Here is a 21854-nt window from a genome sequence, read left to right as displayed (position 1 = left end):
TGTACTTAGCGACGTCCCTGCTACTAAAGAACACAGGTCGAAAATTGTGGAGCTCTCAACTACGGCTTGCCTCCAGCGTAATCATATCGTGGTTCCAGGACATCAAACCCGGGATACTTATTAGGCCAAAATCTTTGATGTCTCATCAAATGATGAGACATCAAAGGTGGTGATGTCGAACAAAACCCCGGACCTACCAACCAAGACATGCTGGCTAAACTTTTAGAGGGTCAAAAAGCTCTCCGTAGTGAGGTAGCAGACCTTACAAGTAAAACAAAAAACATGTTAGCAGAGCTTACACGGCGTCTTTCAGAAATCGAGACCCATGTGGCTGAAATGAAAACTATTAAAAATTCAAAATTAGATGACCTGGACAACCTTCGTAAGGTCTACACAAACTCAATGAATTTCCAGGCCCGAAAGCTAACGGATCTTGAAGATCGAGACAACCTTCGTAAGGTCTACACAAACTCAATGAATTTCCAGGCCCGAAAGCTAACGGATCTTGAAGATCGAGGCAGACGTTCAAACTTGATTGTTTTTGGTATCCCAGAACAGCCGGAAGAAACTGAATCTGATCTTAAAGAGAAAGTCGTCTCTGAAACGTTTCACAGCAAGCTCGGCGTTAAATGCACTTCTGTTGCCCGGATTCATAGGCTTGAAAGATCAGGCTCGAATAGGCCGATTATCTTGTATCTTCAGGACTTCACCGAAAAGCTAGCTGTGCTGAAAAAGGCGAGCAACCTAAAGGGAACTAACATCTTTGTTCAGAACGACTACTCAATGCAGACGTTGGCAAAACGTAAATTACTGTGAGAAAGTGCAAAAGCCGACAAAGAACAAGGCAAGAAGGCATTTTTGGTGCATAATAAGTTACGCGTAGGTGATGATCTGTTTATTTGGAATGACGTAACTAACAAACGTCAGTTAATTGGAAGCCGTCGGAGTGCCACGGCATCGCCTCAGTCTATCGGCAGTGCACCCGATAACGAAAGTACGGGTAGCAAGTGTTGATTAGCTGCGCAGAAGCAAGTTAGACTGATTAATATAAATGCTCGAAGCATCGGAAATAAAACCGAACAACTTGAGGCTGTACTCTTAGCATACAACCCTCATGTAGTTGTAATAACGGAAAGGTGGCTCCACAGCGAATTGTGTGACCAAGACTCAGTGCCTCCAGCTTATGAAATGTACCGCAGAGATAGGGCCTCAAGAGGTGGTGGAGTTGCAGTACTTGTTAAAACAGGAATTACTGTCACCCGTTTACCTGACGTTGAAAGCACAGAAAGCATATGCCTGAGGCTTTCACTCTTCAATAAGTCTTTTGTATTGTATGCAGTGTGCAGGCCGCCGAATTCGCTGCCGGATTATTTGTTTAACTTGAAAACCCATATAGAAAATTACAGTAATAAAAAACTAATTGCCATCGGCGACTTCAATCTGCCTAATATTGACTGGAACCAAATGCAGTCGACATCAGATTTGATTAATGCAAATATACTGTTCGATATAATGCTTTCCCACAATCTCGCCCAAATTGTTCAGCAACCGACACGTGTTGGTACTGCTTCGTCCACGTTACTAGATCTTGTGTTCATGCATCGCACTATTCTTGATTGCTGTGTTTGTGTTGAACCCGGCTTATCTGATCACGACATGGTCACAGTTTCTTTTCCTTTGCATTGTAATGCTCCAATAGCTCACCTAACTCTAAACAGGTCAAAAATTTTTCCCGTGCTAATGATACGAGCATCCAAGACTATCTTGAATTTGAATTGGTGAATTTTGATGGCGACGACGCTGCTGTTCTCTGGGATAAGTTTAAGAAACTATGCTTCCACTGCATTGAACGGTTTGTACCAAACTAAACAAAAAAAACCCCAAAGTTCACACCATGGATCACAAGGCCAATAATACAAATGAAGCGTAAAGCGAAGCGCTATCGGAAAAAAGGTGCTCCCGCTAACATTCTCAGGGAAATTCATAACTCCCTCTCCGAAGCTATTGAAGTGCCAAGAATTTTTATTTTACTGTCAAGTTACAAAACTTCATCAAAGAGGGCCCTAAAAAATTCTGGTATTTTATTAAGGACCGCAAAAGCTCTGTAAACCGAATCAAGTTTAACGGCACTATAATTGACAATCCCCAAACGATCGCGAAAAATTTCAACGACTATTTTCATAGCGTTTTTTTCAACTTCTACCCTGACTGTCTCAATTAGCATTGACGCTTCTGATTCAGATCCCAACCTCATTTCATTCGATGGTGTCCTAAATTTACTGCTGCGATTAAAAGTTAAATCAACCCCTGGACCAGACAACATACCCAATGCATTTCTCCGGCGATAAGCCGAAATATTGGCCAAGTACATTGTTGTGATCTTCCGAGCCTCAATAAGTTCAGCAACTTTACCCATCGATTGGAAATTGGCACGTGTTCTGCCCTTTGTGAAAAAGGGGGACCCAGAGGGCATACCAAACTACTGTCCAATTTCTATGACTTCCGCATGTTGCAAAATGCTAGAACATATAATTGCCACGCGTCTAAACAGCTTCTTAGATGATAACCCCATTTTATTTCCCTTTCAGCATGGATTTAGAAAACGGTTTTCCAAAGTCACCCAGTTGGTCTCAGTTATTCATCACATTGCTTCTATTTTAGACAAAGCTGGTCAGGTCGATGTACTGTTTTCAGATTTCAGTAGAGCCTTCGACCGTGTTCCCCATAACAAGCTCATCGAGAAATTGCAGACTATAGGGCTTCCAAACTATCTAGTATCCTGGGTGTTTGCTTACCTGAACGGCCGGAAACAGTATGTCGACGTCTGTGGACAGACATCACCTCATCTCCCAGAAGATTCCGGCGTACCGCAGGGTAGTGTTCTAGGTCCGCTGCTGTTTATAATTTATTGCATTGATATTGTTAATGCTATTACTGATCTGGTTAAAATAAGATTTTTTGCAGACGACTGCATTATTTTCACAGATGTACACTCGCCAGATGACCAGGTCGCTCTCGACACTGCCCTTAACAATATTCTTTCGTGGTGTAACAAATGGGGCATGGTGCTCAATTTCAATAAATCTGTTTGCCTTCGAATTTCTAACAAGAAAAATCCCCTTCAGTTTTCCTATTCCTCCAAAAGCCAACCCTTAAAAGAAGTCAGTCAATACAAATACCTAGGTATAACGATAACGAATAAGTTGTCCTGGAATGCACACATTGCCGATGTTTCGTCATCGGCTTTCCGTAAACTGTGTCTTTTAAGGCACAAACTCAGAGACGCCCCGTCGCAAGTGAAACTATTAGCTTATAACACTTTAATACGTCCAAAGCTTGAATACGCTCGTATTGTATGGGATCCACATACTAAGTCTAACATATATTCCCTCGAAAAGATTCAAAGACGAGCAGTGCGTTTTATTTACTCGAAGTATGGTCGTGGTACATCAGTTACTGAACTAATGCGAGATAACAAATTCCAGACGCTACAATCGCGGCGCCAGCTTCTCCGTATAAAATTCTTGGACTCACTAATTAACAATAAACTAGGGCTAGACCCATCACATTACGTTACCCCTGTTTCGACCAGGCAAACTCGTCATTCTCATGTCCGATCTTTAACTCCGTATTTTGCGCGGGCAGATTTATTTAAGTTTTCCTTTTTTCCGAGAACTGTAACAGAATGGAATAACTTGCCTTCTGATTTCCTCCAAACCTTCGATCTTGATGAACCCCATGTTTTATTCTGTGAATCTTGACCCCCCCCCCCCTCCCTCCCAATATTGCTTGATTTTTTTTTGTTTCGATGTTTCTCTTCTACTCGCTCTTCTCTTACACAGATGTATTTTAGTCAAGCTTTGTTACTAATGTACTGATCGCGTGCTTTCTTTGTTTTGATGTTTCTCTTCTACTCGCTCTCCTCTTACACAGATGTATTTTAGTGAAGCTGTGTCACTCGTGTACTGATCTTGTGGTTGTGTTTGTGCCCCTCCTGCTTGGGCCTTTTTGGCCTGCAGTATTCCACAAATAAATAAATAAATGCAGATATTCAAAATCACCGTCAGCAACCCGTGGCAGCCTCAGTGTCAACAAGAGTTATGCAGAAATGATCCCATGATTTCACCATTATGACGTTGCTGATTAGAAATTTTCGTATCATCGACATGACGTTACTGAATGTGATGCCACATCATGACGTCACACCACCATCGCTTGGTCAAAGGTTTGAAGACCACAGGGGCAGTGCACAATGCCTCCCACGCTTGCGGTCATGCATACCTACATTAAGTGCAGGAAACTTTTAGAGATGGGCGGAGAAAGCTTGAATACACCGATTGTGAGAGAGGAGGAGACGCCTTTCGAGTTGTTTTTGGTGAGTGTATATAGACCCTGTTTGTGGTTCACACTGTGCTTCGCACTGTTTCAGTGGCTCCACCTCTCTGCATGCTGCACTGTGGATGGTACTGCGGTGGCTGCTCAGCTCAAGAGAATCGCACGCAGCAGCCCAGTGGGAAGCTTTCGTGGCGTCTTCGAAGTTAGGAGCTTGGGCAGCAGCAGCAGCATCGCCATCAGCCTGTTTGTCCTATGTTGCGTCATGAACATCCATTCGTTGGAGTAATGGGCTGAACACAGTGCCACCACTTTTTCTGAACATTTTCGTTTTTGTCAACCACTGTTCACCGCGACCGAAGGGCCGTCGCTTTTAACAATTTGTGTTGTATTTTGATTAAACCAAGTATTTCGTTGTTTATTTTTCTTTTGTCTATAACTAAGAACTCTCAGTTGGCGACTTGTGACAGAGATTTACGGTTGCCAGCTCATGTTAACAATATGAATAACTTAAGAATTGCTTCTAACTACTGCGCTCTATGTACGCATTTTCTCGTGGGCACTTGTGAAAGAGCAAGCAGCCCACTTTAGCACTTCGGTTAGCATTTTGTATATAGTGGAACTTACTTAACGGATTAACAATAGGGGATTCAGAAAGACTTTTTCGCAGATGGAATTGGGGTAGTGACTTTCTATATAGACGAGAGCACGCCTATTTCGCACCCAGGCGCCTTCAGTGGTATACACGCGCTCCCAGAGACGACATCGTTTGTTTTGAACTGCCAAGGCGTCCCTTGCTAGCATGGCAAGCAGTGGCTCTGGGGCTTTGAAATGCGAAAAAGCGCCTGTTCGCGCCGCGCCCGCTTATAAAAAGTCATCTGGTAACGACTGCGCCGTCTTCGGACGCAACAACAACCAGCGCAAGTGAAAGAGACTGCTTAGACCTGCCTGTGAATTTCTCAGCGCATCGCGGGAATCGTGCCGGTGTGGTGTTTCAACCTTTCGCCGATTTCCATCCGTAACAAAAAGCGCCCAACTTCGTCGCCAATGGATACCTGCGGTGAATAGAAAAGACTTGGAGCCTAATAAATATGCACGAGTAAGCAGACTTACTGTGTGTCTTCAAGCGCGACCCCAACTAGCGCGCTTACAAGAAGTCGTGTGGGCACCACTGCACGGTCTTCGGATGAGAAAACCTCCGCAAGCGTAATAACTTTTTCCATTGCACACATTTCCATCCGCAACGAAAAATGCGGAGCTTCACCACTAGTGGATAAAATCGCAATCGGCAGGAAAACCTACGAGCCCAGTAAAAGTGTACGAGTAAGAATACTTATAGGTTATTGCGTTTACTCAAACGCGACGCCAGCTGTTCCACCCCACCGTGGTGGTGTAGTGCACTCTAAAAAATTTTACACCCTAAAAGGTGTATTACGGGTGTACGCATTAAAAGCACCCATCATCATCATCAGCAGCAGCAGCAGCAGCAGCAGCCTGACTACGTCCACTGCAGGACAAAGGCCTCTCCCATGTGCCGCCAGTTAACCCGGTCCTGTGCTTGCTGCTGCCAATTTATACCCTCAAACTTCTTAATCTCATCTGCCCACCTAACTTTCTGCCTTCCCCTAACCCGCTTACCTTCTCTGGGAATCCAGTTAGTTACCCTTAATAACCAGCGGTCATCCTGTCTACGCGCTACATGCCCGGCCCATGTCCATTTCCTCTTCTTGATTTCAGCTAAGATATCCTTGACCCCCGTTTGTTCCCTAATCCACTCTGCTCGCTTCTTGTCTCTTTAGGTTACACCTACAATTTTTCTTTCCATTGCTCGCTGCGTCGTCCTCAATTTGAGCTGAACCCTCTTTGTATGTCTCCAGGTTTCTGCTCCGTAGCTAAGTACCGGCAAGATACAGCTGTTATATACCTTCCTCTTGAGGGATAGTGGCAATCTACCTGTCATAATTTGAGAGTGCTTGCCAAATGTGCTCCACCCCATTCTTATTCTTCTAGTTACTTCAATCTCGTGGTTCAGCTCTGCGGTTATTACCTGCCCTAAGTAGACATAGTCTTTTACAACTTCAAGTGCACTATTACCTATCTCGAAGCGCTGCTCTTTTCCGAGGTTGTTGTACATTACTTTCGTTTTCTGCAGATTAATTTTAAGACCCACCTTTCTGCTCTCCTTGTCTAACTCCGTAATCATGAGTTGCAATTCGTCCCCTGAGTTTCTCAGCAATGCAATGTCATCGGTGAATCGCAGGTTACCAAGGTACTCTCCATTAACTGTTATCCCTAACTGTTCCCATTCTAGGCCTCTGAATGCCTCCTGTAAGCACGTGGTAAATAGCATTGGGGAAATTGTATCCCCCTGCTTTACACCCCTCTTGATTGGTATTCTGTTGCTTTCTTTATGAAGCACTACGGTAGCAGTTGACCCCTGTAGATTTCTTCCAGGATGTTTATATAAGCTTCATCTAGTCCCTGATTCCGCAGTGTCTGCATGACGGCTGATATTTCTATTGAATCAAACGCCTTAATTCTCGTAATTTATGAAGGCTATGTATAGTGGTTGGTTATATTCTGAGCATTTTTATATTACCTGATTGATAGTATGAATGTCGCCAATTGTTGAATATATAGCCTGTTCGGAATCCTGCTTGTTCCTTTGGTTGATTGAATTCTAAAGTTTTCTTTACTCTGTTAGCAATCACCTTTGTAAATAGCTTGTATACTACAGAGAGCAAGCTAATCGGCCTGTAATTCTTCAAGTCCTTGTCATCTCCTTTCTTATGTATTAAGATGATGTTAGCGTTCTTCCAAGACTCTGGTACACTTCCCTTCAGGAGACACCTTGTAAACAGGGTGGCTAGTTTTTCTAACACAATCTGTCCTCCATCTTTCAGCAGATCTGATGTTACCTGATCCTCACCAGCAGCTTTGCCTCTTTGCATGCTCTCCAAAGCTTTTCTGACTTCTTCTATCATTACTGGTGGGGTGTCATCTGGGTTACTGATAGTTCTTATTTATTTATTTATTTTATTTACTTAACAACACTGCCAATCTCATCAGAGATTATAGCAGAGAAGGCAAATGAAAACTAATATTTGTTTACACAGATTCACATTGATAGAAAACACAAAAAAGCCGGTATTACAAAATGACATGCAAATCATAGGTTATACAATGCCGTTAAAGAACACGTAATCAAACAATTTTAGTAATAGCAAAACATAATCATGAACTAGGTTATCGTTGAGAACGACCGCGAAAAGATAATGCATGCATGTGTAATATCGGGTAGGGAAAACAAGTAGGCACTTTTATTGAACAAATTATTCAAATAATTTTAAGAACAAAAAACTAATCGAAAAACATGTCACTTGAAAATAACAATCATAAAAACTAAACTTATGTATTAGCAATATGACACTGACTCGTTTATTTTGTATAATGATGATGTGATGTACTACTGGTACGATTAGCGAGGCAAGCAATTCGCTTCCAATCGCAGCTGAAAACAAGTTTATGGATGATTCAGTGTTTAAGGTGGGTTTCAGCGAAATCCAATCTTTAATAGTTAGAGGAAAAAATGAGTATTTAAAGCAATTAGTGTTAATAGAGTATTCTACAAGAGTATGGGAACGATTATGACGGGTTGGTCTGCCGTGAAAAAAAGATAGATACCTTTACGTATATATTTTTATTATGTTGTGGAGTAAATGAAACATTAGCTTTAGTCTTGTTAGTTTTGTTCGGATTTGTAGTGTTAAAATGCCAGCGTTATTGAGTAGGTGCGTCGGTGATTCCTGCAGTCTATACTTGCTAAAAATAAACCTTAATGCTTTTCTTTGAACCGCTTCTATTTTATTAATCTGTTGGTGGCTATACGGGAACCAGACAGGGCTGGCATAATCTAATACAGTGGCTGCTGCTATTCTAGAGGTGGCGTCCTGTAACTGTACAAATTGTGAGCGATTGGTTAAGTAATCCTTAATCCAGCGAAGAATGGTGCTATCTCCAAGAGTAACTTCTAATTTACTTATTAATTTTGTATGAGAAACACGATCAAATGCCTTTGAAAAGTCTAAGAAGATGAGGTCAATTTGTTTATGGTTATCAATGCACTTGGCTGCATCGTGTAATAATTCTAAAAGTTGAGTAACCGTTGAAAAGCCTTTTTAGAAACCATGTTGTACAGGAGACAGGATATGATTTTTTTCTAGATAAATACTTGTGTGTTTCAATATCGTATGTTCTAACAATTCGCACACAGAACAATTTAGTAATGTTGGCCTGTAATTTGAAACCATTGTTTTTCTGCCTGCTTTGTGTATTGGTATAATTTTTCGGTTTTTCATACTGTGGGGATAGTGCATGATTGTAGTGATTTATTGAAGATTACACTTAAATATTTAGCTACCTATTCTGCATACCTTTTAAGGAACATGTTTGATATGTTGTCAGGTCCCGGGCCCTTCTTGGTATCGATATTTATTAGAAGATTGAGCACGCCTTGCTCGGTAATTGTCAAGGGTTCTATTGGTGAATGATCTGAAGATTGTATGGGTGGTACGATTCCGTAATCTACGGCAATAACTGATTGAAAGTAATCATTGAAGGAGTTATAGTATTAAAGTCGTGGTGTTCCCGGCTGCTGTACAGATCTCTGTAAAACTCCTCCGCTATTTTAACTATCCTATCCATATTAGTAGTTATTTTGCCTTCTTTGTCCCTTAGTGCCTACATCCGATTTTTGCCTATCCCAAGTTTCCTCTTCACTGCTTTGACGCTTCCTCCGTTTTTCAGAGCGTGTTCAATTCTCTCTATGTTATACCTTCTTACATCCCATACCTTACGCCTATTAATCAACTTTGCAAGCTCTGCCAGTTCTGTTTTGTCTGTTGTACTTGAGACTTTCATGATTTGACGCTTCTTAATGAGATTTTTCGTTTCCTGGAAAAGCTTGACAGTGTCCTGTCTAACTACCCTGCCTCCAACTTCTACTGCACAATCCGTAATGATACTCGTCAGATTATCATTCATTGTATCTACGCTAGGGTTGGTTTCCTCACTAAGAGCCGAGTACCTGTTCTGAAGCGAGACTCTGAATTCCTGTACTTTCCCTCTCAGTGCTAGCTTATTGATTGGCTTCTTGCGTATCAGTTTCTGTCGTTCCTTCAAGTCTAGGCGAATTCGAGACCGTACCATTCTATGGTCACTGCATCGTATCTTGCCAACCACTTCCACATCCTGCACGATGCCTGGGTGTGCACTCATTGAAAAGTCTATTTTGTTCTTATTTTCGCCATTAGGGATCCTCCATGTCCACTTGCGGTTTCCTCGTTTTCGGTAGAAGGAATTGAAAATCCGTAAATTATTGCGTTCTGCAAATTCTACTAATAGCTCTCCTCTGGCGTTTCTAGTACCGATGCCATAATCTCCTACTGCCTGGTCTCCAGCCTGCTTCTTCCCTACCTTTGCATTAAAGTCGCCCATCACTATAGTATACTGTGTTTTTACCTTACTCATTGCCGATTACACGTCTTCATAGAAGCTTTCAACTGAAGCGTCATCATGGCTGGATGTAGGCGCGTAAGCCTGTACCACCTTAATCTTGTATCTTTTGTTCAGTTTAATTACAATACCTACCACTCTTTCATTAATGCTATAGTATTCCTCTATGTTGCCAGCTATGTTTCTGTGAATTAGGAACCCCACTCCCAGTTCTCTTCTGTCAGCCAAGCCCCGATAGCAAAAGACGTGCCCATTATGTAGCACCGTATAGGCCTCATCTGTCCTCCTAACCTCACTGAGCCCTATTATATCCCATTTAACACGCTCTAGCTCCTCGAATAGTACAGCTAGACTTCCCTCACTAGATAAGGTTCCAGCGTTAAACGTTGCCATGTTCAGGATAAACACTCTTTTTGCTCTCCATTTTTCAAATTTGAGGTGTTCGTGAATAAAACACCCTCAAAACACCCCATTTAAACCCTTAGATTTGGGGTGTTAGGAACAAGGCTACAAATGATTGATTCATATGTGGGGTTTAACGTCCGAAAACCACCATATGATTATGAGAGACGCTGTAGTGGAGGGCTCCGGAAATTTCGACCACCTGGGGTTCTTTAACGTGTACCCAAATCTGAGCACACGTGCCTACAAGGCTACAAATGCATGACATTTTCGGGCAGTTTTGCTTATACTGTTAGTATACATTAACCATCTAGATACCAGCAAAGTTCCTACTACTAGCTGCTTGCGAGTCTAGTAATGAATCGAAGCAGGAAGTAATGTGACGGAAACACAGTTTTCATCGGTAAAGCACGCAAACTACTATAAGACGGAAGATACAATAGGAGCGCCGCTTGTTCAATGAAGTAAGGACCAATTCTCCTGTATCTGTTTCGTTTATCTGTCTCATTTTCGTGATTGGTCAACACTCACAAAGTGCACTGATTTGCCTGAACAAGGTAATGTTGCGCACATTAGTGTAGCCATGCATAGAACATTCCCCCGTCTCCCCGTCCCCCATAAGATCGAAGCTTTTGAAGCTGGAGATATAACGTCTGCCGCCTGCAAAAAAAAAAAAAAGACAGCGCAGTTGTTTAGCCATAACCACCACGTCAGCAGGCCATCAGGTCCTTTAAAAACGAACATTGACGTCATGTATTTTTAGCAAGCACGTTTTATTTAATTACTGTAGCGAATGTTCCTCTTCATGTGACCTTAAAAGTGCGTCATGGAAATTGAGAAGAGGACACCGACCATAAAGAAAAATGCAGAATAAGGACACTTCGGTGACCTTGATGCAGCCTTGCTCACAATGACAGGAGCCTTGTTGACTAAATTGCGAACAAAGCTCTCCTCAGCGGAGCCGAAATGCATTCTCTAGTTCTCTCTCTCTCTCTCCCCCCGTTTTTTGTAGAACCCCTTCTTTTAATTTATGTAACATCCCCAGCAGACGTGCTTCGGTCAAAGCCTTGACATTGTAGGTAGCGAGAAAACAACATTAATGAAATATTTTCAGCCACGGCCTTGTTCCAAGGAATGCAAGCTAAGCACAAATGTGTTGTCGCAACGTGAAGACAGAAGTAGTAATTAACAGGTTGAAAAAGTAGCAGCAGGTCAGTAATTTTATTTACTGCACGCCAGAGCATTCCTCTTCATTCTTGTTATTGCTTGGTGCATAAAAGTGGGCAGATGCGCGTATGCGCTATCGTCTTCGTCTTCCTAGCAGTGCGCACGTGGCAATATGTTCTCATCGAATAGTGTGACGGCCGATGCATGCAATGTTGCCATGTCTTTGCCGAAGTGAATGTGCTGATAAAATATCGCCTGTGTGACCCTGAATGTGCTGCCCCTAAAGACCCATAGAGCTAAGCAAAAATCATCAGCTTACCCTTTTTACCAGTATTCACTGCATTAGGTCGGTGAAGGTGCGCTAAATATTGCTCCTGAATATTACAAATGCGCGTTCTGACAAGTAGCTCGTGCTGACCACACTGTACGTCATAATGTTCACTGCGATTGAGATGCACTGTTAAAGAACGAGTATAACGCAACAGATCACTGCCGCAAAAAAAAAAAAGAAAAAAAAGCAGCGCCCACGCTATCAGTAGAGGTCCGGAGCTAGCGTTAAACCGCATCTAGCCGGTCTGAGAGCGCCGCAAGGCGCCATCAAGTCTCGTCGCCTAGACAACCTTGGCTGGTATTGCTGCGTGCCGGGCGCACAGCGCGGGAAAGGGACCGACATCGTCTTACATGCCACTGCTTGCGCTGGCGAAAAACCCTCCCGTGCGTGTGTGTGTGTGTGGTGCACGTGGCTTCTCTTATCGATCGGCAGAGTTTATTAGTCGGTGTTTAGTTTGAAATGTGCCTGCGCTCTGTGCTCCATCAGTGTGTTCTCTCAGTGCTAATTATTGCGAAGGTGCACCATCCTGAAGACTGGACCTGTAGATTCATATTGTGGACCACTCGAAGTGAAATAGTGAGTACCGCTCTCACGTTGTTCCGTTCAGCGCTTTGTTAACTGTGTGAGCACGAGAATAACGCCTTTAAACACTTTTGTTTTCAACTAGTTGATGACAAATCAGCATTTGTTTACTTTGCGAGAATATTTGTCGTAACCGTTTCACGGGGATGATGGCGAAGTGTGATTGTGGGCAAGTTTTTTGTTTCTTTGCTTAGATTGTTCGGAGTACAAAGCAGAGTGAGCGTGCGCCGCTGAGGTTTAGCGAAGAAATGTAACAGATTTTTGTGGTGCCCTTTGTTGGCAGCCGTTTTTTAACGGGGCCCGCTCGTGATGCAGATCAATTTTAGTTTACTAATTAATACATGTGGGGGGACGGCGCCTGTTAGCTCTAAGCATCAACCATATCTAAGATGCATATGCTTGGGCATGTTGGTAGTTCATTTACTCTCTTTTTTTTCTGATTGAACAAAAAGAACAAGAACAGAAACAAGGGCGTGGTGTCCATGTCGTTCTTTTCAGTGCTTTTTTGTTTTGTGTGGTCACACTACCGTGATAACTCGGGTTGATGCATCGGGGGACAACACAGCATATTGCTTCGCGTTAGGTGCGCCTCGCGAAGTTTGCCTACTTGCTAATACATTCAATTTCGTTAAATTTGTCTGCACCGGTATCTTCGTTCACCCGCAACGTAGCGTGACACTGCCTGCAGCCGTGCCTGTGCAGTGGATAGAGCACTGAAGCTGGACTTTTGTTTGAACGGACCTTTCTTCTGTGTGTGTGGTCGAATTGCCTACTTGAACCGTGTAAACACTTGTGTGAACATAACTGCTAACATTCGAGCACCATTTCATCAGATTGTTTCCATTATGTGTAACTTTCAAAATATTCTTATTATTCAGAGTTTTACTGCCATCGCCTCGCTTTGGCGTTTAACTTTGCTAAGTACTTCAGATGTTAAAGGTATTTTCGCTACGTCGAGCGTATTATTAGTCTTTTTGTTGCACAAAAACACTTTAATGTTATACACACTGCACGGTATCTAAGCGTGTGTTGTAGCCAAAATGTAAGTCTGGGCAGCATATTTATCTGGGAACATAACACGCACAGCCACTGAACAGCCTATGCTGCACCGGGAAGGAGTTATTCTTTCTCACCCTGACAGCATGATTGAAACAAATGGCCCTAATTTAGCAGTATGCAATGGTCATTGAGTGAAGGTAACGGGGTCACTTTATTCGACATTTCCCAGCCAATTTTGCGGCTATGGCGAATGTGTCTGAAAAAAAAATCGTGTTGATTTAATGCACTGAAAACAGTGAACTGCTTGAATATTTCGGAGACAAATAGGTTTTTGGTTACGTGGTTGCCTTTTAAACTTTCCAGGATGTTGTTTGAGTGTTGTTTGGGAAAAAATATTTTACAAGTAAAGCTCCTTTTTTATACCTAGTTTGGTACATGTTAAGTAAAGTGGCTTATGTAAGGTGTTTGAAACTCAGTAATAATAATACAAATTTTCGGACACAAACGTCTGCAAGAATTTAGCCAAAATGTGTTATATTTACATTTTCTCATTGCGATACTGCACTTTGTATGAATATCTGAAATGTGACTACTTACTTCACAGAAAAGGTATTTTGATGAAAAATTATTTTTAGACATCTTAAGCTGTTAACCTCTACGAGAAAAGGTCACTCATTTCACAGAAATGTCATTTTTGTCCGTATTGAGCCGCGATTTGCACCATCTGGTTGTCCAATTAAAAATCACCTTTTACCTAAATTGAAAGCAAATAAACAGTTCTTTGTAAGTGACAAGTTTCATCAGTACAATTTCTATTTCATGGGATAAGCTACGCGTATTCAAGCCACACCTTGGAGATTGGCCGCCAGGATAAAAGTGTCTGAGAAAGACTTCGGTCGAGATCACTCACAAGCTTTGCTTTCCAAACACTGACACATGTTTAGCGCACCGATAAAAAACGTTGATTGATCGATTACACCATCTTGTCGCGAGCAATTGATTATTTCAAGACTAAATCAAGCGAAAATTACCAATTCATTGATTAAAAATTCAATTCACCTTCTTTACAACAACACCGTGTCAACACGTTTATCTGAGCGCGGAGAACATTTCTGCAAGTGAGACGACGGGCACGTTGCCTTAACGTACAATCGGATGCGCGCGAAGTCCCGAAGATTTCTTGCACGACATCGATGTCGGTGGATTCAAGTTGCAACGACGATGCCTCCGCGTGTTGGTGCTTGGAGGCATGTTGAGCTCCCCCGACATTGAAGTCCTGCTACCCACGTTGCTGACTTGTCTCACCTAGTTTAGGTGGCCAACCGAAATGGTGCATTCAGACGATGGACCGAATCCGGATGTGGCGAGACGGATGGCGCGTCACGTGACCTCACATCAGCGATTCCTCTTTTCCGTGACTCGTCCACGTGGCTCGCGGACGGATGACCTCAACCTGTTTCTCACGTCGGTATTTTGGCGGTAGAAAGCCGACACTTCAGCGGATTAGCTCGAGGTTTCTGGCAACCAATACACTTTTCGTCTGCTCGCTGCATGTCCTCCATGGCTCGCAGACAGCTGCATGACTGGTCGGCATCATCTACGCTTGAGCATGGTTTACTTAGTTCCCGGGGCTTTGTTCTCAGGTGATTAAATACGCAGAAATCACTCTTGGTGGTTCGGGAAATGTCGTAGCCGTCGTTTGACACGCGAGATTCTTAGCCGTCATGGTATTGAAACATTCTAACTTCTGCAACCGGCGACGTGCCGCTCCTAAAAAAGGTTGGGAGACGCTTTCAGAAGTTCTACAAGTTGGGAACAATGTAGTTGAAAGGACATTCTGCCAGCAACTTCCTTTTCTCTTGAAAGAATAACACTCCTCGTTCATTTGTCACAACGCGACAGACATCGCAGCCAAGCGTCGCTTCTTACGGGCATCCATGTTGAATACGCTCAAACAGGTCTGCTTTCAGCGGGCGCAGGTGGGCGCCGAATCTGCTGTCGAGGGTAATCCAGCTGTTTTCTCCAAGGACACCGTCCGTCGTGTGGATGCGCCTGAAGGCGGATCATCCGCGGAATAGCCGTCCGCGTCCACGACGATTCCGTATTCGGTCCGTCGTCTGAATGCACCAATACAAAGGGCTCACTAAAACTTTCTACATGGGATACTGGTTGGTCTACTTCTGCACCATGTTGTACAAGCAACCAGACTGATTAGCAGGGGGATGTCTCACACCGAAATCCCTTTCGTGTCCCCTCATTCTCTTCCTGAGGAAAAAAGGGGCATTCTGCATGCGTCCAATTATGCGAACTGCGTAGTCACAAAGTCCGTCATCATATTGACGACGCTTCTTTTTAAAAAAAAAGGGGGGGGGGGGGTCACAGCAATCAAATAATCAAGAGAGACCATCCGTTTAATGTAAGCGTGTGTGCGGCTTGTGTACGTGCAGCTTCTTCCTAGAAGCATCCCGCCGGTAGTGCTGCTGCCTGGGTGGGCCAGGCAGCAGCACTACCGGCGGGATGCTCAGTAATCCCTTCTGCTTCGTTCTTCAGGTTTTGGCTGTGCTTCAAGAAATTCGGCTATCACAGCGCGGCTGCCTCCCTGGAATCAAGCAAGCCGAACTGCTACGCAGATATGGACCGGAGCCATCGCCGCTTGCCGACTACGGTATCAGCAGTATCAAAAGTCCTCACACCACAAGATGGCCATTGCGACCATCTTCGGTGACGTCACATCACGTGTCCATCTTGGAAGCTACAAAAGGGCGTGAACCGGCGAGCCACCCCAGTGGGCCAGGCAGCAGCACTACCGGCGGGATGCTCAGTAATCCCTTCTGCTTCGTTCTTCAGGTTGGTGATAACCGGCCATCGCATTGTTTTCGTAGTGACAACCCTTATTTGTTGCTGCTGCCTTGCCCACACTTTGTACTAAATGTTGTTACTTATATTTTCACCCTAGCAAAAAGTTTATTACTTTGTGGCGACATTGAAACAAATCCCGGTCCCTCCCAAAGTGATACGTTGCGTGAGTTACTGGCTGGACAACAAAAAATAATGGAAACCATGGCATCTATGCAATCTTCTCATGAGAAGATAGAAAAGAAATTGTCATCAGTAAGCGACAGAATGGAGGCATTGGAGAAACAGCTGTCTAGTCTTGCCACATTGGGCGATAAGATTAAAGACTTAGAAGACCAAATGTCCCACCTTGATAAAAACTTCGTGGCGCTTAGGGACAAAGTAGATGATTTAGAAAATAGGAGTCGCCGAAATAACCTAATCATCTATGGTCTTTATGAACGCAAGAATGAGACACATGAAGAATTGGAAAAGAAATTTAATAAGGACATTGTAGAAGAAAAACTGGGACTTAAAGCGGTCAGCATTGAGCGAATCCATAGGTTAGGCCGCAGTATGGAAAATAAAAATCGTCCAATTGTATTAAAGTGTCTGGATTATAAAGAAAAGCTGTCAATTTTAAAAGTTTCGCATAAACTTAAAGGCACTTTATTGTCTATTGCGGAAGATTTTTCGCATCATGTCCGTGAGCAGCGAAGGATGCTTTGGAAAACTGCTCAAGACGAAAAGGAAAAAGGGGCTAAGGTAAAGCTTATCTATGATAAGCTAAGTGTAAACGGCGTTATGTACGGTTGGGACAGTGACAAGAAATGCCGCTTTCAGTTGAAAAGTGATAGGCGGGTTAGACAAAGGCAAAATGATGATCGATTCTTGAAACTTCTTAACATCAATTGTAGGAGCGTAGTCAATAAAAGCACAGAGCTTGAGGGGCTAATTATTGCTAACGATCCTGATATTGTTATACTGACTGAGACATGGCTCAGTGATGAAATATACGATAGGGAATTCGTTCCATCAGGATACCGAGTTTACAGGAAAGACCGTGGTTGTAGGGGTGGTGGAGTTTGTATAATCTACAAAAGTGCGCTTAACGTATTCTTGATGCCTGAAGTTGCCTACATTGAGTGTTTATTCTGCAAAGCCTATAGTGGCGGCCTTAGGTATATTGTTGGTGCCATGTACAGACCCCCTAATTCTGATGCTTCTACCATGGATGTGTTGAAGGAGTATTTATGTGACCATGTCAAACCTGATGATCGGATAATCCTATCTGGTGATTTCAATTTGCCTGATGTTGACTGGCTAACAATGTCCCCCAAAATTCGTAATGACAAGGTAGGAGAGGCAATGCTTGATATTTCTTTTGCCTTTGACCTTACTCAAGTTGTTGAAGGCTTCACAAGAATTCAGGATAGCAGTAAGACTCTACTAGATCTTTTCTTCGTAAGCGGTAGCATTTTCGAGAACGCCACATCTCAAATCATGCCAGAAATTTCCGATCATCAGGCCGTCTTCCTTAGCCTCAGCAATGTTAAAGTCGACAAAGCTAACGAAGCTTCGTATTTTCGTAACTTTTCCAGAGCCGATGACGAAGCTATAATAGAAGTGCTTTCGTTTCATCTGGATAATTTCTCTCGCAGTGATGCAAACGTTCACAATCTTTGGGCTTCTTTTACGAAACTTGTACATGAATGTATTGAACAATTTGTGCCATTGATACGCAAGAAAAACAAACGTGTGAATGCCTGGATAAGTCGTTCTACTATACATTTGCAGAGAAAATTAAAGAGGTTAAAGAAAAAACGTCGATCTGTAGGCGACTGCGTAAACCTGGAATCCAAAATTTCAGATTTGTCTCACAAAGTTAAAACACAAGTTGCAGCTGACAAAGACAAATATTTTTCAGTTTCATTACCTAGTTTCATTTCTAGTTCGCCGCAGAAGTTTTGGCAAGCAATTTCCCCATCTTATACTGATGTGGATGCTTTTACCATTAATGGTGTGCAAATTACTGATGCCACAAAAATTGCAAATGCATTCAATAGGCAGTTTCAGTCCTGCTTTACTAATGATGATGGCAAACTGCCTAATTTTGTGTCACCATTACCGCCGATGCCTGACATTACCGTAAGTGAAAAGGGAATTTTCAACATGCTCTTGAAACTTGATGTAAAAAAATCTGGTGGTGCTGACGAAATACCCAATGCCTTTCTCAAAAGGTACGCTGAATGGGTCGCCAAATATCTTTGCATTCTTTTTACAAAATCGTTGAAAGAAGGACAGCTGCCAATCGAGTGGAGGACAGCCAAAGTGAAACCACTTCATAAAAAGGGTAAGAAAGATGAAATTAGTAATTATAGGCCAATATCACTATTGTCAACAGTTTGTAAGTTGCTCGAGCATATAGTTCATAATCATATTTCGGAATTTTTAACTGCTCATAATGCCCTATCCGAGTCTCAACATGGATTCAGAAGAGGCTACTCTACTTGTACCCAATTAGTTCAGACCGTTTACGATTTTGCATTGACAATTAATAATGGTGAGCAGACTGACGCGATTTTTATGGATTTTTCAAAGGCGTTTGATAAGGTTTCTCACAAAAAATTAATTTTCAAACTAGACAACATACTCAAAAACAAGCAGTTAACTAAATGTATTTTATCTTACCTTCATAGCCGTCAGCAATATGTTGTATTTAAAGATAAATGCTCTGAGAGGGTTTCGGTGGAATCTGGCGTCCCCCAGGGTTCGGTACTTGGACCGCTTCTTTTTCTTTTATATATAAATGACATTGTGAATGACATACCCGTTAACATAAAACTCTATGCAGACGACTGCGTTATTTACTCCGAGGTAAAAAATTCTAATGACCAAATAAAGTTAAATGCCGCATTTCAAAAAGTTAAATCTTGGTGCGACAGTTGGCAGATGCCCATAAACTTTGAAAAAACCGTATTTATGCGCATTTCACACAAAAAAGAGCCCCTCTTGTTCCAATATTGCTGTAACAATATATACCGTGCTGAGGTGCAGTATTACAAGTATCTAGGGGTTTACATTACAAACAACTTGACGTGGAATAAACATATCGATTATGTTGCAGCTTGTGCTAACACAAGACTTTCATTTCTTAGGAGAGTTCTCAAGCACTCCACTCCCACTGTGCGCTTGCTGGCGTACAAATCAACAGTTCTACCCATTCTAGATTATGCAGTCGTTATATGGGATCCTTTTACGTTGACTAATAAAAAGAAGATTGAAAAAATACAAAGAAAGGCAGCCCGTTTTATATACAACAGTTATGGTCGCACATCTGTTAGTGCACTGCTAGCGAGAGCTAATCTTCCACCAATAACTGAAAGAAACCGAATTTCTCGTCTCAAATTTTTATATCAACTAATTAAGAAGCACTATAAGATAGACACTAGCAAATTATTGTCTTTCTCCTCTGGGTATCCGACAAGGCATCGCCGTAACCTCTCCATTACGCCCTTTCAAACACGCAATAACTGCTTCACGTATTCATTTTTCCCGAGAACAGTCGGGGAATGGAACAACCTAACTAATGACGTTGTTCTACAGCCATCACTTGAAAAGTTTGCCTTGTGTTTAACTGCATAATATATATGTGTGCATATGTGTGTATGTATATGTATGAATATATGTGTATATATTTGAAATTGTGTAGAATTATCACTCGTGTTTTTTCCAATCCTTGCGTATGTGACCCTGTTTCTGGAATATTTATTATCCTGTACATTTTGAATTGTATTTTGTCGCCATGGTTGATCATGTATTCGTGAATTTTGTATATCAGTTTTTCTCTTTTTTTGTAATTCCGTGAACTGTACTTTGCTTCCGTATTTTTGTTCTTGTTCACATAGGAATATTTATGATTGTACTTCCCACCCTGCTATAATCCCTCATTTGGGATTGCAGTATCTACAAATAAATAAATAAATAAAATGTTATCTTGCCTCGATTCTTGTCGAATCGTTTTGCAGTCAAAACTTCGATCGCGGCCTTTCAACGAAAGCTGTCGTCACCGTGGCACAGAACAAGGAACCGACTTTAGCAGCAATGATTAGAACAACTTTACTAGAATAAGCTTAGTTGCAAAGCTTCATATCACCGCCAGCGGAGGAGGATGGGCCGAACCGCGGTCGCGAGAAGTAGCATCTCCCTAGTCTTATCTTGCGATATACGCTCGGTACGTCGTCTGCGAACCGCGGCAGCGTAGGTTCGCCGCACTGTTCTTCGCACCGGTTTCCCTGTTGTACTGTGTTTTCTAACTTGACCATTCATCACGCGCTTCCAGTCGACATTCTCGCGTTACATTTGTGGGCTTCTTATGAGGATACACACAAGGTCTCCTGTATAAATTGGCCCAGATGTGTTGCTCATTGCAAGTTCGCTAAGAACCGATGCCCTGCCTATATGTGCACACTCTCTGTATTCGGTTTAACTCACAAGTACGCGAAATTTTACGTGAATGAGTGTTTTTGGCGCAAAACGTTTATGGCAACTGCTTTTATTTTGATCACTGTCAAAATTTTTAGACAAAAAACTGCCGAAAACATCTGTAAAAGCACCAAACAAGTTGAATTACTGGAATATGGAAACGCTTTCGAAAAACAGTACTCATGTTTTCTACTAGTTAAAAAATGATTTTTTGAAAAAAAAAAACAGTACTCGTGATTCACACTGTTGATCAGACTACTCTTCGTGAGGCCAACAATCAAGTCCAGAGTACAAAATGTTAGAGCAACTTCACCTATTTTCTCGCATTCTCCACCCTTTCAGAAAGCGCCTGATTGGTGTTTTTCCAAAAAAATGAATATTCTCATCATAATGTAGAACATTACCACCAAGTTCTCTTGATGAGTGATATAACTCAAAAGATACAGTGGCAACCACTCCAACTTTTCAAGCACAATCCAAAAGAGGTCATCAACCAGGGGGTTTCTGTGAAAATCCTCTCGACAGTTTTCTCAAGAGCTTTAAATGTAGAAAGAAGGCTGCGTAAAGAATGATCTAAGTAACCTCCTTTAAAACACCTCATCTGAATGAGTGCACTTTTGTGTGGTTTGGGCACGGCTGCTTCAGGGCTACTTGTAAGAGAAGTTAGAGGCCCTCTTTACCCCTTGTAACTTATTCAAGTTTTATACGAAGGTACCTGACGATGCAGTAAACTCATGGTGTGCTAGTTCCTGGTGCAGTTCCCAGCACTGTCAAGTGACACCGACATGCGTCAACGTCACTTCTAAGATTCAGAATAGAGAACACTGCGATTGAGAAAAATGTCTACTGCTGTAATATTGTCACAAATGCACAGGGACGAAGGCACAAAAACAGGGCGTTTACTTTCATAACCAAAGGCCAAAAACACGAACACCAGAGCACGCGCCCACAGAACTACTTCTTTATCCTCCTCAGAGGCTGGGCACTATAGTTTCCAGCCTACCTTGCGTCAATATGAAGGAAACGTAACAAAACCTGGTCACTGGCAAACCCTATCATTTGCATACGTTTGTATTGGATAATAAGAAAATTATATAATAAAGCAAAAATATTCACTGCTTTTCAGGCAGCGAGACAGTTGACAATTGATCGAATGTCACTGTGATGCAACTCTATGTACTGATAGCGTTTCTCGTCGCTTGCCTTT

The 21854-nt window shown here is 42.4% G+C and overlaps 1 protein-coding gene and 1 long non-coding RNA gene across 3 annotated transcripts in view; both read left to right on the top strand.

Annotated features, from left to right (window-relative positions):
* Nucleotides 1-4753, top strand: part of LOC119175552 (coiled-coil domain-containing protein 125-like) — a 189507-nt gene extending 184754 nt beyond the window's left edge. Inside the window, exon 6 of one of the 2 annotated variants that reach the window (XM_075881732.1) lies at nt 4430-4753. In XM_075881732.1, the coding sequence (XP_075737847.1) occupies nt 4430-4621 (192 nt within the window). In that variant the 3' untranslated portion in view covers nt 4622-4753. The remainder of the gene's footprint in view (nt 1-4429) is intronic. The other variant, XM_075881734.1, reaches the window with a different exon arrangement.
* Nucleotides 4754-11267: 6514 nt separating this feature from the next.
* On the top strand, nt 11268-20157 carry LOC142777386 (uncharacterized). The gene is made up of 2 exons (XR_012888065.1): nt 11268-12322; nt 15878-20157. It is a non-coding gene; the product is annotated as an uncharacterized LOC142777386 (long non-coding RNA).
* Nucleotides 20158-21854: the final 1697 nt, after the last annotated feature.

The sequence above is a fragment of the Rhipicephalus microplus genome, chromosome X (genome assembly GCF_043290135.1).
Source record: "Rhipicephalus microplus isolate Deutch F79 chromosome X, USDA_Rmic, whole genome shotgun sequence".
Taxonomy (NCBI): Eukaryota; Metazoa; Arthropoda; class Arachnida; order Ixodida; family Ixodidae; genus Rhipicephalus; species Rhipicephalus microplus.
The sequence above is the reverse complement of the archived record's forward strand: the minus strand, read 5'-3'. Positions and strand labels throughout refer to the sequence as shown.